This window comes from Clinocottus analis, unplaced genomic scaffold (genome assembly GCF_023055335.1).
Source record: "Clinocottus analis isolate CAN_PGR_092001 unplaced genomic scaffold, fCliAna1.0.p SCAF_40, whole genome shotgun sequence".
Lineage (NCBI taxonomy): Eukaryota > Metazoa > Chordata > Actinopteri > Perciformes > Cottidae > Clinocottus > Clinocottus analis.
Genome location: NW_027176154.1, coordinates 571145 through 584623, shown reverse-complemented (window position 1 = coordinate 584623; position 13479 = coordinate 571145). Strand labels below are relative to the sequence as shown.

The window sequence follows — 13479 nt, the reverse complement described above, 5'->3', positions numbered from 1 at the left end:
AGCTGCTCGCCACATGGCCGCGTGACCTTCAGGAAGAAACACGTTGAGCCAATGAAGCAACAGCTTTGGTGCTTTTTATTCCCCTCGATCTGAAAAGAAATCCTGCGTTCAAAGGGACTCTAATGAGGTTGTCAAACCCGGCATCTGGCACCAAAATGTCCCGTTTCTTTAAAGCGAGTCAACGGATCCTCGGCGTCTAACCTCCGATGACCTCCACTGAAAACATTGGACTTCAGGGATTCTGGCGTGTTTGCGTGCTGACGGGTCGTAATCAGAAATATTTTGACACCTTGGTTCAATCTTCTCCCTTTTATACTCGAGCCAAGCGGCCAGCTTTATGTTTCATGTCACGTTAGTCTGCTTGTTTTGCATTTTATGACAGAAAATAACAAACAACTTGTGTTGATTGACAGCTGTGACCTGAAAACGAGATCTTCCTCTGTCAAAACATTTCACACACTTCTATTTAAAGCGTGGCGGCCGCATTAAATCTATGAGAAAAGGAAATAGAGTCTGGACACTTGAGATGATCACGATCACAGCCTGTGATGCAGAACATGGAGATGTTTTGTATTCAGAAGGAAGTGGAGGGCAAAACATGGAGCTAATCTTAAAGAGATTGGCCTGAAATATTCACACAAACTTGCTATTAGCCGGAGCAGCTGCTATAAAAGTTTGATTCAGCATTTGTTTTGTTAGAAAACAAGATGACGACGGCCAAAGAAACCAAGATGGCAACGTTTAAAAATCAAGAAAAAACAAGAAAACCAAGAAAACATCGACCAAAAAACATGACGGCAATGGCCAAATAACCAACATGGCGACAGCCAAAAAACAAGATGGTGATGCCAAAAACCAGCGACAGCAAAAAACAAACAAAAGGATGATACCAAAAACCAAAATGGCGACGGCCAAAAAAACTAAATGGCAACGGCCAAAAAAATTAAATGGTAATGCCAAAAACCAAGATGGCGACCGCCAAAAACCAAGATGGCGACCGCCATAAACCAAGATGGCGACCGCCAAAAACCAAGATGAACGCACGGGTTTGGACACAGATCAAGAGGTGCTGAATCGTCCAATAAAAGGTGACTGCTAGACACACATACATGGATGAGATTCATCCCTTCAGGACCAAGAAGAACCGAATGAATTCCTTCGATAGCAGCGTGCGTCCTGCAGCTGCGAGAACACGAGTCGGCGATGACATCATGGACACCAACGCAGTAACACATGTACACAATGCATGGGTCTGAATGAAGCACACACCCAGATGCTGCTCAAGCACGCTTTGATTTGTTCCCTTTTGAAATTATTTTTAAACAAATCTCATAAAGCGTAATGGTTCCCTCGTGGCTGAAAGTCTGAGGGCGCTCCTCTTCCTCCGGACACCCGTCTGGTTTTCCATGACGCGCTCGGCCCGCGAGGTCGTACCCGCACGCGGCAACAACAACGCTTCCACAACAGGGACCCGAGAGCGGCAACAGAGCGCAGATCAAAGAGGCGGCTGACCTCAGAACCAGCAGCAGAACCAGAACCAGCAGAACCAGAACCAGCAGCAGCACGGCCTCATGCCTCCTCTCACAGTTTGCACCGCCGGAGCCGCCGCACTTTGGACTCCGCCTAGATTATACCCAGAGTACTAAATGAACACCAGGCTGTATAGAAGAAGACTAGAAACTAGAGATTGAGACATAAACTCATGTTTACAATGTTTACTGAGGGAATACATCAAGAGAGAAGTAGAGTCACTTATATAGACTTCTATACAACCAGAGGAGTCGCCCCCTGGTGGTCAGGAGAGAGAATGCAGCTTTAACACATGAAGCATAGACTTCTATACAACCAGAGGAGTCGCCCCCTGGTGGTCAGGAGAGAGAATGCAGCTCTAACACATGAAGCATAGACTTCTATACAACCTAATCCAATCGTAGGTAGTTATTTTAAACCTGAGTGTGGTCTTTTCTCTGTACTCGAGTCTTCTCTGGACGATCTGCTGCAGACTAAACCTCCTCCAGCGGTTCATCTTCCGTCTGTGTGACACATGAGCAGCTGTAAACATGACGGAGAGAACAAGTCGGTTCACACAAACACAACCTGGGATCCACTTTAGTTTAACACTCAGCTTTTAACACCTTTAAACATCGACAGCTTCAAAAATACAAAAGAAACAGTTTATTTGTTCTGCAGAAGCTCAGAGACTCTGCAGGCATCAGCCCCAAAACAAAAGCTCCTCCTTATGAGGATGGAACAATTATTTAAAAGTACAGACATAAAATAAATCATCTATATTACTCATAATATAATAATACATGATTAATAAGACTTCCTCTTTCTGTTAACTATTACAAAAATGTACTTTTTAATGAAAGGAACAAACGTGTTTGTTCTTTTCTAACATGTATTCAATCGTTTCTTCCATTTAAAAGTACATTTTTACATGAATGACGGATAAAATAAAGACAAAACAACATATTGGGACAGAAAAGGTCTGAATATGAAATCAGATGCTTGAGGAAGCTGTTTTATAATCTGATTAACTCTGAAGGTTTAGGATTATAATCCCTCATTCACCGCTGAGAAATGTATCGACGACATCTTCATGCAGCAGCGAGACGTCTGCCAACAAGACACATGACGTGTTTATGAACAATGTCATGAAACACGTCTCGTTTATCTTCTTCAAAGCTCATTTATAGAGTTTTGGAATAAAATGTGTGAGTGAACTCACGCGAGCTTCAGGATTATTCCTCGACCGCGTCCTGTTTTCATTTCAACGTTCAGGAATATGAAAGTAGATTTGTGTCTTTTTACACAAGCTAATTTCTAGTTTGTAAGTAAATTATCTATATATCTAATATTTGTTCTCAATTTTAAAAAATTGCTTTAAAAAAAATACGCTCTTAAAACTACAATTTTCTCTCAAAACTAAAATTTTCTTAAAATTAAAATTAGCTCTCAAAAAAAAATTTGCTCTCAAAAAAAAAAATTTGCTCTCAAAATGTTTTTTTCTCAAAACTAAAATTGCTCTAATAAAAAAATTGCTCTCAAAATTAAAATTAGCTCTCAAAAAAAATTTCCTCCAAAAAATAATTGCTGTCCAAACTAGAATTTTTTCTCAAAACTAAAATTTGCTCTAAAAAAAATTTTCTTTCAAAAGAAAATTTGCTTTAAAAAAAATTGCTCTCAAAAATAAAATTTTCTCTCCCAAAAAAAAAATTTTTTTTTTTTTTTTAGAGCGTTTTTTTTTTTTAGAGCATTTTTGATTAATTGAGAGCAAATATTTGGAGATAATTTACTTACAAACTATAAATTTGCTCTGGTAAAAAGACAGAAATCTACTTTCATACAGGAACGAGCAGGACGCTTCATTCTGAGGCCGACAGGGATTATTGGAAAATCTTCTGCATGTAAAATATTGAAAACAAATATTTTTAAAAAAATCTGAAAAAATTATTTAAAATAACACAAATATTAGGACTCATTTAGGGTTCATTCGACTACTTGAACTCGGGGAAAAGAGGGACGGGGTGGATCATTTCGAGTATCTCATAATTATGACTTTAAAAAAAAGGTTTGGGGCGAAAACCGTCTTCCATACTTCACTCCCTCCAGGAGTTCACTGACATCAGAGGCTTCACTTAAAACTTCAAACGCTTCCTCGGCCGTCGTGTCGTCGCTGAGGCGTCCTGAACTCCTCACCTCTGGAACAACACACTCCGTCCTGCGGTGGCAGCGAGACTCCAGCGAGTCCTGAAGCGAGACTGACGGGATTATGAAGTTAAGCTCCTTCAGACGTTTTATCTGATGGACTGTCAGTCACGTGGGCGGGACGTCAAGACGAGATGTTACCTCATCAGAGGCCGGACGAAACCCTGAAGGATAACTCTCTTTGACGAGAGCAGCTTGTGCCCCTAATGTAGAGTTAGTTCAAGACTCCCAGAGGCTGCAACACTCTGGATCCTGGTCATTAAAATATATGTTTTTGTGTGTTTTTACAATGTATACCTGAAGTGATGAAGGTACTAATGGTACTTAAGGTGCTCAAGGTAGTTAAGTTTGACCTCTTTACTTATATTTATAAAACAGGTCAGTGAACGCCTCTCTGGTGAACCTTAAGGGGTCTAAAGGAGGCGACTGAGCGGCTCCAGCTGGACGTGAAGGTGGTGAGTAAGAAATCCCACAGAAGTGAACGCGTCTCCAGTTTCCTGCAGTTAGAAAAACAAAAATATTGTCTGGATGAAAAATGGTGGGAGAACTTTGTTGTTCTTTGATCTTTGTGGGTAAAAGAAACAAGATTTCCCTGAGGAGGGGGAGGGGGGGGCAGACATCATTCTAAATGTTGTGTTCAAGTCATACGTAATTAGCAGCTTCAGACCTCTCAGTCGGGGCAACAGCTGCATTGAATACAACACGGGACCTGATGGATGTGACGTGGAGCTTGATCCTAACAAACAACGCAGACAACAAGAACTAAAACACACGTTTAATGGACGAATTGTTGTTTGTTTAACCCCAAACTCTGCAATCTGTTTCCTGTCTGAAGAGGCGGGAACTTCATGTCAACATGAGTTCTGGGCTTTAATGAGCGACTTAAAGACACGAGTCTTTGCTTTGAGAGCAGCGAGCTGACGGAGCGTTTAAGGATAAAACGCAAACGTTGAGTCGCATAAATCTTCCTGGATGTGAAAGAAATAAATGAACGAGACGCGAGCTGCCGTCTGGACCGGGCGTGGTCCAGGTGGGACGCACATGTCCGCCACACACCTGACGGCGTCACCTGACCCGGCTGCTCCTGGACCGGGTCTGGACCCGCTGACATGTGAGCGCTGGAGTCTGCCGGGTCGGAAGCAGCATGAAGGGAGATTTGTGTCTTTTTTACACAAGCAAATTTCTAAGTAAATTATCTCCAAATATTTGCTCTCAATTAAAAAAAACGCTCTAAAAAAAATTGCTCTCAAAACTATTTTTTTTACTCAAAACTAAAATTTTCTCTCAAAAAAGAAATTTGCTGTAAAATTTTTATTTTTTTTTCTGAGCAAATTTCTTTTTTTATTTTTTTGAGAGCAAATTTTAGTTTCGAGGAAAAAAATAGTTTTGAGATCAATTTTTTTTTTAGAGCGTTTTTTTTTTTTTGGAGCATTTTTTAATAATAAGCAAATATTTGGAGATAATTTACTTCCAAACTAGAAATTTGCTCTGGTAAAAAAACCCACAAATCTACCTTCATAAAGCAGAGGTTCTTAAACTGTGGGGCGTGACCCTCTAGTGGGGCGCAGAGGTATTACAGGTGGGGCGTGACCCTCTAGTGGGGCACAGAGGTATTACAGGTGGGGCGTGACCCTCTAGTGGGGCACAGAGGTATTACAGGTGGGACGTGACCCTCTAGTGGGGCACAGAGGTATTACAGGTGGGACGTGACCCTCTAGTGGGGCACAGAAGTATTACAGGTGGGGCGTGACCCTCTAGTGGGGCACAGAGGTATTACAGGTGGGGCGTGACCCTCTAGTGGGGCACAGAGGTATTACAGGTGGGGCGTGACCCTCTAGTGGGGCACAGAGGTATTACAGGTGGGGCGTGACCCTCTAGTGGGGCACAGAGGTATTACAGGTGGGGCGTGACCCTCTAGTGGGGCACAGAGGTATTACAGGTGGGGCGTGACCCTCTAGTGGGGCACAGAGGTATTACAGGTGGGGCGCGGGAGAAGATACAGATTCTTCATTTTTTCAGAATCCTTTATTAATCCCACAGTGGGGGGATTATTCTCTGCATGTCATCATCCTCAGTAATGAAGCAGCTTTGTGCTGCGGTGAAGCTCTGGGCTTCAGTGCCTTGCTCAAGGACACTTCAACATGAAACTATGAAACCAAATATGAGTTATTGTTTGCATATCTATAACTTTATTTGCATTGTTCTAACAAAGTGAGTGCACATGTTGTTAGTTTCTGTCAGATGGAGTAATCTGGTTCACTTGAGAGGGATTTTTATTTTCTTTAATCTAAAGCAACCACAAGGAAGTTTCCTCCACGTTAAGAAGCACACACATGGAGACATGAGATCTTTCCCTCCTGAGGTTTGGATGTTGACGGGATCTTTGTCCCTCCGGGGCCCAAAGTTAAAGCCTCAATTAATCTCTTTGTTTTTTTCCTGCCGTGATGATGAGCGCTGACGTGGAGGCTCACTTTGCTTCTGTCTGCAGCGAGAAAAGCAAAACGGGAATTTATGGCGCGAGTGAACTCTCGGCCTCGCCTGCTATCAGGAGTTCAATCCCCAAACCGCTGAAACCGCCGCCGGCAGAGAGGAACAGTTTCTACTGCCGAGCATTTCACTCACTGTTACTTTACTCTTTCAGTTTGGTTTAGACGTCCCGATCATAACCGCTGTGAGTTCATTCAAACATTTCACCAAATAAATTGTTTTCTTTTCGTCATCATTTTTTTTTGTGTTTACACACTTTCATGTTTTTCTCCTCCTGAAATGTGATGAACCAGTTTGTCTGATTTATTCTGATTTATTTCATTGTTGGAAAAGAGTGTTAGGCTCTGTCAATCACCTTGTAGCCCCGCCCCTAAAGCGCCTTATTATGGTCTGTTTGAGAGAAGCAGAGTCATTTATATAGACTTCATAGACTGCATGTTGCTTCATATATTATTTTATTAATAGTCGGGTGAACGTCAAAGTGAAAGTGAAAGTTTCTAAACTGCGTTTCTCCTGCTGAGGTGAAGCTGCTGCTTCTTCTTCTTCTTCTTCTTCTTCTTCTTCTTCTTCTTCTTCTTCTTCTTCTTCCGCTTCTTCTGCTTCTTTTTCTCTGGACTCTCGTTCTAAGTTTGACTTAGAACGATTATTGTCAAAGAAACTGACCGGATGCCGTTTTTCATGAATCATTGTGATCTTCATTTTTCTGACGGTCCCTGAACACACCACGTGTGACAAAGAAACCGAAACTAAGTTAAAAGTTGTGATATTTACATAAAAAACTGTTTTATTCGACTACAGTATTCGATTACTTTATTATCACAACAACCTGGGTTATATATTACTTTATTATCACAACAACCTGGGTTATATATTACTTTATTAACATAACAGCCTGGTTCATATATGACTTTATTAACATAACAGCCTGGTTCATATATGACTTTATTAACATAACAGCCTGGTTCATATATGACTTTATTAACATAAACAATAGCTGAGCGTCACCACGTGTTGTTTTATTTTATGTGTAGTTGTAAAACTTAACGCTGGATTGTTGCCTTTAGTCTCATTTTAATCAGAAAACATATCTTGTGTGGTTGATAATAATAAATCTTATTCGTACGACACATCTACACCAGTGAAGTATTTCACAAGCAGACATAAGAACAAAGGATGCAGATACACACACATCTACATAAATATATATTCATAAACACATGTGAATGAATCCCAAAGTGATCTGTAAACTACAAGTAGCCTACAGATCTAACAGGAAGTGACTGTTTCCTTGACTTCCTGTTCATTCTTTGAAGGAAGCTGAAAACTGTCTGACTTTGACCTCACCCTGAAGATGATGATGATGATGAAGATGCTCTCGTCCGCTTCACAGGAGAGAAGCAGCTCCTCTCCAACGAGCCTCCTGGCTCCGCCCCGTCCTTGGTGACGTCACAGGGTGAATGTGAAAGTGAAAGTTTCTAAACTGCCTTTGTCCTGCTGAGGTGAAGCTGCTTCTTCTTCTTCTTCTCTGGACTCTCGTTCTAAGTTTGACTTCCGGCTCTTCTGCAGGTTTGAGTTCCTCTTTAAAGTCTCTTCTCCTGATTCAGCTTTTGGGTTTTTACAGGATACAATGAAAAAGAAACTGACCGGATGCAGTTTTTCATGAATCATTGTGATCTTCGTTTAGTTTCACTTACATCCGGTTTGCGGTGAACTCTGTAGTTCATGTAGTTCATGTAGTTCATGTAGTTCATGTAGTTTATGTAGTTCATATAGTTGTTGTGTATCTAAAGTTCAGCGTGTGTCAAAGACAGCAGCTGGAAACACCGTCGTGTTTACTGAGGTGTTCACTTTTCTGACGGTCCGTGAACACACCACGTGTGACAAAGAAAGCGAAACTAACTTTAAAGTTGTGATATTTACATAAAACACGGTTTTATTCGACTACGTGTCTCATCTACAGTCTCAAATAAACAGTTTATTTTCAACCAGATTGTGTTAACACATTAAACTCTGACATGAAGCTCTGTAGAGAAACTGTGACGTCATGACGGATTCCTCTGAGACCAGCGTCACGTGACGAGGAGCAGCTCTGACCGCACTTCCGGCTGCAGCGAAGACATTTGTCTGTTTAGTTTCATAAACACTGAATATGTTTCACATCATTTCAGATTTACTTCTACTGTTTCTACTGTTTCTACTGCTGTTAAAAGTGTAATGTTTTACAGTTTGGGTTATTTTAAATCTGCTCCGTACGATCAACTTTAACACATTTTACTTTGTGTTTTTACATTTTAATTCAAAGTACAGAAATAAAAGACACTGTGATGGAAAATAATATTAAAATATTAATGTAAACTGTTAACTTCACAATAAATGACTGAATTCTACTTTTACTGCAGATATGTTTGAGTGGATCGGATCTTTGTTCTCTTCTCCGCCCCCCCGACCGACCCCGACCCCGACCCCGACCCCGTCTCCATGTGAGATCACTTTCAGTCATTCATAAGAAGTTATACAGACGTTGTTTCTGTGCTCAACGTGTCGTTCTTCTCAGTTTTCAGTGAACCGTGGAGGAAGATCAGCTGGGGGTGAGTGAACCGGGTCCTCACGTCATGGAACAGTCCTGGAGTTTTAAACCGGCTATCTCCAGGCCTGGAAAAGTCCTTTTCGTTGTGTAAAAGTGGTGTAAATGTGTTATATTCATGTGTTCATGACGTTCATTCAGTTATAAATAATGAATCTGCTTTTAAAAGAAAGAGGCTCAAAATATCAGCAGCATACATACAGGCATCTATATAAATGTTTATTCTTTTAATCAAACTATTGTCTCTCATTCATTTGAGTCATTTAAGGTTTACTGTATGCTTTGAATCCTCATTGTTAGTTTAAATACTACATTTTATCACTTTTTACTGTCTACACACACATTTCACACAATGTTTGATCATGAACATTTGGGTAAAGTCAAAGAAATTTGGTTAAAAGTCAAAAAAAAGTTATGGAAATTAGGTTTAAAGTTATGGAAATTTGATGAAAAGTCCTGTAAATCCATTGGTCAGAATGTGTGTGACCCCTGAGTGTGTCTGTGACCTGAAAGTAAACTTCATGACGGATAAATTAAGTTCAAACGATCTCTAAAGATCAAAGTAGTTAGAGGCCTTGAGTGTCTTCATGGCAGCTGGTCTTCCAGGTCTTCCAGGTCTTCCAGGTCTGCAGAGTCATCAACATGTCCTGCGTCGTGTTTAAAGTCTGGCGTCACCACGTTTCCTCTGCAGACAGAAGCAGCGTGCGCTGCAGGAAGTGAAGGCCTACACTCCTCCGTCTGAAGGCCAGCACATCAGGGTTCTCCTTCATGGACCAGTCGGAGCTGGAAAGTCCAGTTTCATCAACACCGTCAACAGCACCTTGGGGGGCCAAATGTACACTCAGGCGCTGGCCTCCAACACCGCGACCGGCTGCTTCACCAAAGAGGTACGACAACCTCCGATTGTGTTGATTACACACAAGCCAGAGTCAGAGTGTTGGGATCTGGCAGCGTGGAAGCAGCTGATAGATTATAGTCTCTCTAAACGTGAAACACCTGATAGATTATAGTCTCTCTAAACACGAAACACCTGATAGATTATAGTCTCTCTAAACATGAAACACCTGATAGATTATAGTCTCTCTAAACATGAAACACCTGATAGATTATAGTCTGTCTAAACATGAAACACCTGATAGATTATAGTCTCTCTAAACACGAAACACCTGATAGATTATAGTCTGTCTAAACATGAAACACCTGATAGATTATAGTCTCTCTAAACGTGAAACACCTGATAGATTATAGTCTCTCTAAACGTGAAACACCTGATAGATTATAGTCTCTCTAAACGTGAAACACCTGATAGATTATAGTCTGTCTAAACATGAAACACCTGATAGATTATAGTCTCTCTAAACATGAAACACCTGATAGATTATAGTCTGTCTAAACATGAAACACCTGATAGATTATAGTCTGTCTAAACATGAAACACCTGATAGATTATAGTCTCTCTAAACACGAAACACCTGATAGATTATAGTCTGTCTAAACACGAAACACCTGATAGATTATAGTCTCTCTAAACGTGAAACACCTGATAGATTATAGTCTCTCTAAACATGAAACACCTGATAGATTATAGTCTCTTTAAACGTGAAACACCTGATAGATTATAGTCTCTGTAAACGTGAAACACCTGATAGATTATAGTCTGTCTAAACATGAAACACCTGATAGATTATAGTCTCTCTAAACATGAAACACCTGATAGATTATAGTCTCTCTAAACATGAAGCACCTGATAGATTATAGTCTCTCTAAACACGAAACACCTGATAGATTATAGTCTCTCTAAACATGAAGCACCTGATAGATTATAGTCTCTCTAAACGTGAAACACCTGATAGATTATAGTCTCTCTAAACGTGAAACACCTGATAGATTATAGTCTCTCTAAACGTGAAACACCTGATAGATTATAGTCTCTCTAAACGTGAAACACCTGATAGATTATAGTCTCTCTAAACATGAAGCACCTGATAGATTATAGTCTCTCTAAACATGAAGCACCTGATAGATTATAGTCTCTCTAAACATGAAACACCTGATAGATTATAGTCTCTCTAAACGTGAAACACCTGATAGATTATAGTCTCTTTAAACATGAAACACCTGATAGATTATAGTCTCTCTAAACGTGAAACACCTGATAGATTATAGTCTCTCTAAACGTGAAACACCTGATAGATTATAGTCTCTCTAAACATGAAACACCTGATAGATTATAGTCTCTCTAAACGTGAAACACCTGATAGATTATCACTTGTAGGCCTGAAGCTACTTTGGGAGAATATTCACTGTAGAGGTCGAATGTGTTCCATCTGCTTTCATTGGAAATCGGACCAGAATTAAAGAGTTCAAATCTACAAACTAAACCAAATTGCTAAATCCAAAACTGTAAGAACTAATCCTGTAGATTAACCGTAAACGTTGCTCTGAAGGTGATGATGATGATAATAAACTGCCCTTCCTCTCCATATCTACGTTACAGTACACAACCTACAAGATCCCTAAACGAGGCCAACAGCCCGATTACCCTTTTGTCTTCAACGACATCATGGGCCTGGATCCAACCAGAGGCGTCCTGGTGGACGACGTCAAGCTGGCTCTCAAGGGCCACGTGAAGAACGGCTACAAGGTACAACCCTCACGCAGCGCTGAAGGGAGATCTGTGTCTTTTTTACCGCAGCAAATGTCTAGTTTGGAAGGAAATTATCTCCAAATCTTCGCTCTCAATTAATAAAAAAATTGCTCAAAAAAAAAAAAAAAAAACGCTCTCAAAACAAACATTTTCTATTAAAAAAAATGCTTTCAAAACAAAATATTTCTCTCCCAAAAATTTTTTTTCTAAAAAAAAAAAAAAAAACAAAAAAAAAAAACCTCTCAAAACAAAAGTTTTCTCTCAAAAAAAATTTGCTCTTAAAAATGTTTTTTTTTTTACTTTCCTCTGAAAAAAATTTTTGAGAGCATTTTTATTAATTGAGAGCTAAGATTTGGAGATAATTTCCTTACAAACTAGACATTTGCTCTGGTAGAAAGACACAGATCTCCCTTCAGAGTCATCACTAAAGTACTTCACGTGACTGGTTTGGATTATCTTGCTAAACAGCCTTTAATGGGTTCACATGTGCTCCAGTTCAACCCGGAGTCCGGCTTGGCACAGGGAGACCAGTTCTACAACAGCTGCCCAACTCTCAACGACAAAGTTCATGTTCTGGTCTGCGTCGTTCCTGCCGACTCCATTTCTAGAATGAATGATGCAACCGTGAAGAAGATCAAGGACATCAGGATGGAAGCCAGCAGACTGAGTGAGAGCAGGAACCTCTGATTCTTCTTCTGTTTTAAACTCTCTTCTGTCGCTCTGACGTGTTCATGAGTCTCTAAACCTTTTCTGTTGCTTCTGTCCTGGCAGAGATCCCTCAGGTGGCCGTCATCACCAAGATCGATGAGGTCTGTCCTGAAGTCAAGAAGGATTTAAAGAACGTCTACAGGGTCAAGTACCTGAAGGAGAAGGTACGTCTGCTCAGCAATGTTCACGCAGACGGAAATCACAACTAGAAATGGAGATAAACCGTCAAACAATGTTCATCATATGAGCACAACATGACACACCTCACCTTCCCCTGTTAGCTTTCTGGTAGCAGCTCTTGTGTTAGCTTTCTGTTAGCATCTGTTGTGTTAGCTTTCTGTTAGCAGCTCTTGTGTTAGCTTTCTGTTTCCATCTCTTGTGCTAGCTTTCTGTTAGCAGCTCTTGTGTTAGCTTTCTGTTTCCATCTCTTGTGTTAGCTTTCTGTTTCCATCTCGTGTGTTAGCTTTCTGTTAGCAGCTCTTGTGTTAGCTTTCTGTTAGCAGCTCTTGTGTTAGCTTTCTGTTAGCAGCTCTTGTGTTAGCTTTCCGTTGTGTTAGCTTCATTATCGTACCAGCGGATCAGTGCAGCGAGAACAAACCCAACAAGCGCTCTGAGTTGTCATCTCATCTTCTTGTGCGTAGATGGAGGAGTTCAGCGCCAACGTGGGAATCCCGATGAACTGCATCTTCCCCGTGAAGAACTACAACGAAGAAATGGACCTGGATGACGACATCGACTCTCTGATGCTGAGCTCCCTGAAACAGATCATCAACTACGGAGAAGACGGCATCAACTTCCTCCAGAGTCAGTCTGAGATGAACTGAATCCTCACACCGATGCGCCTGAACGCAGCTTTAAAAGAGGAACTTCAGTCAGAATAACTGTCTGCTAGACCTCCAGTGAGGTCATGTTTATTATTAAAGCCTCTTAAATACTTACAAGCTCTCGTGTGTCTCCTCAGCATGACTCAATAAGCAGCAATTTAAGTAAAAAAGATGAATATTTCATCAACAAGTCAGTTAATCTGCTTCTTTAGGACTCTAAGAATGTGTTGTTCTAACATGAATGTTGTGTAACCACCATGCAGCTGAACCACAACACATCTGCTTATCCATCTTCTGCACAATTACACAATGAGTTTATTGTTGTTATTGATGTTAAACATTTACACAATAAGATTATTGTTGTTTTTTAAATTAGAACTTTAAAGTGGTTCCCCGTGGAGTTCATGACCGTCAGCTCTCTCTTCGTCTTCTTCAGTGAACACCAGCTGAAGGACTGCTCTTCATCAGTTCAGAGCAATAAAACCCAGAATGCACTTTGGCTCTGGGTCCATGGTGGT

At 40.6% G+C, this 13479-nt stretch overlaps 1 protein-coding gene across 1 annotated transcript; it reads left to right on the top strand.

The window, feature by feature from the left end:
• Positions 1-7663: 7663 nt before the first annotated feature.
• LOC137801390 (interferon-induced protein 44-like) lies at positions 7664-13277 on the top strand. The gene is made up of 8 exons (XM_068598798.1): positions 7664-7764; positions 8598-8678; positions 8753-8786; positions 9474-9669; positions 11280-11426; positions 11925-12096; positions 12201-12301; positions 12779-13277. Exons 2-8 carry the CDS (start codon positions 8600-8602, stop codon positions 12959-12961), a joined length of 912 nt encoding a protein of 303 aa, XP_068454899.1. The 5' UTR covers positions 7664-7764; positions 8598-8599; the 3' UTR covers positions 12962-13277.
• The last annotated feature ends 202 nt before the right edge of the window (positions 13278-13479 follow it).

Coding starts and splice junctions, on each gene's coding strand:
- LOC137801390 (XM_068598798.1), top strand. CDS start 8,600: ATGTTTGAGTGGATCGGATCTTTGTTCTCTTCTCCGCCCCCCCGACCG. Junction 8,679..8,752: donor GACCCCGACCCCGTCTCCAT/GTGAGATCACTT, acceptor CGTTCTTCTCAG/TTTTCAGTGAACCGTGGAGG. Junction 11,427..11,924: donor ACGTGAAGAACGGCTACAAG/GTACAACCCTCA, acceptor CATGTGCTCCAG/TTCAACCCGGAGTCCGGCTT.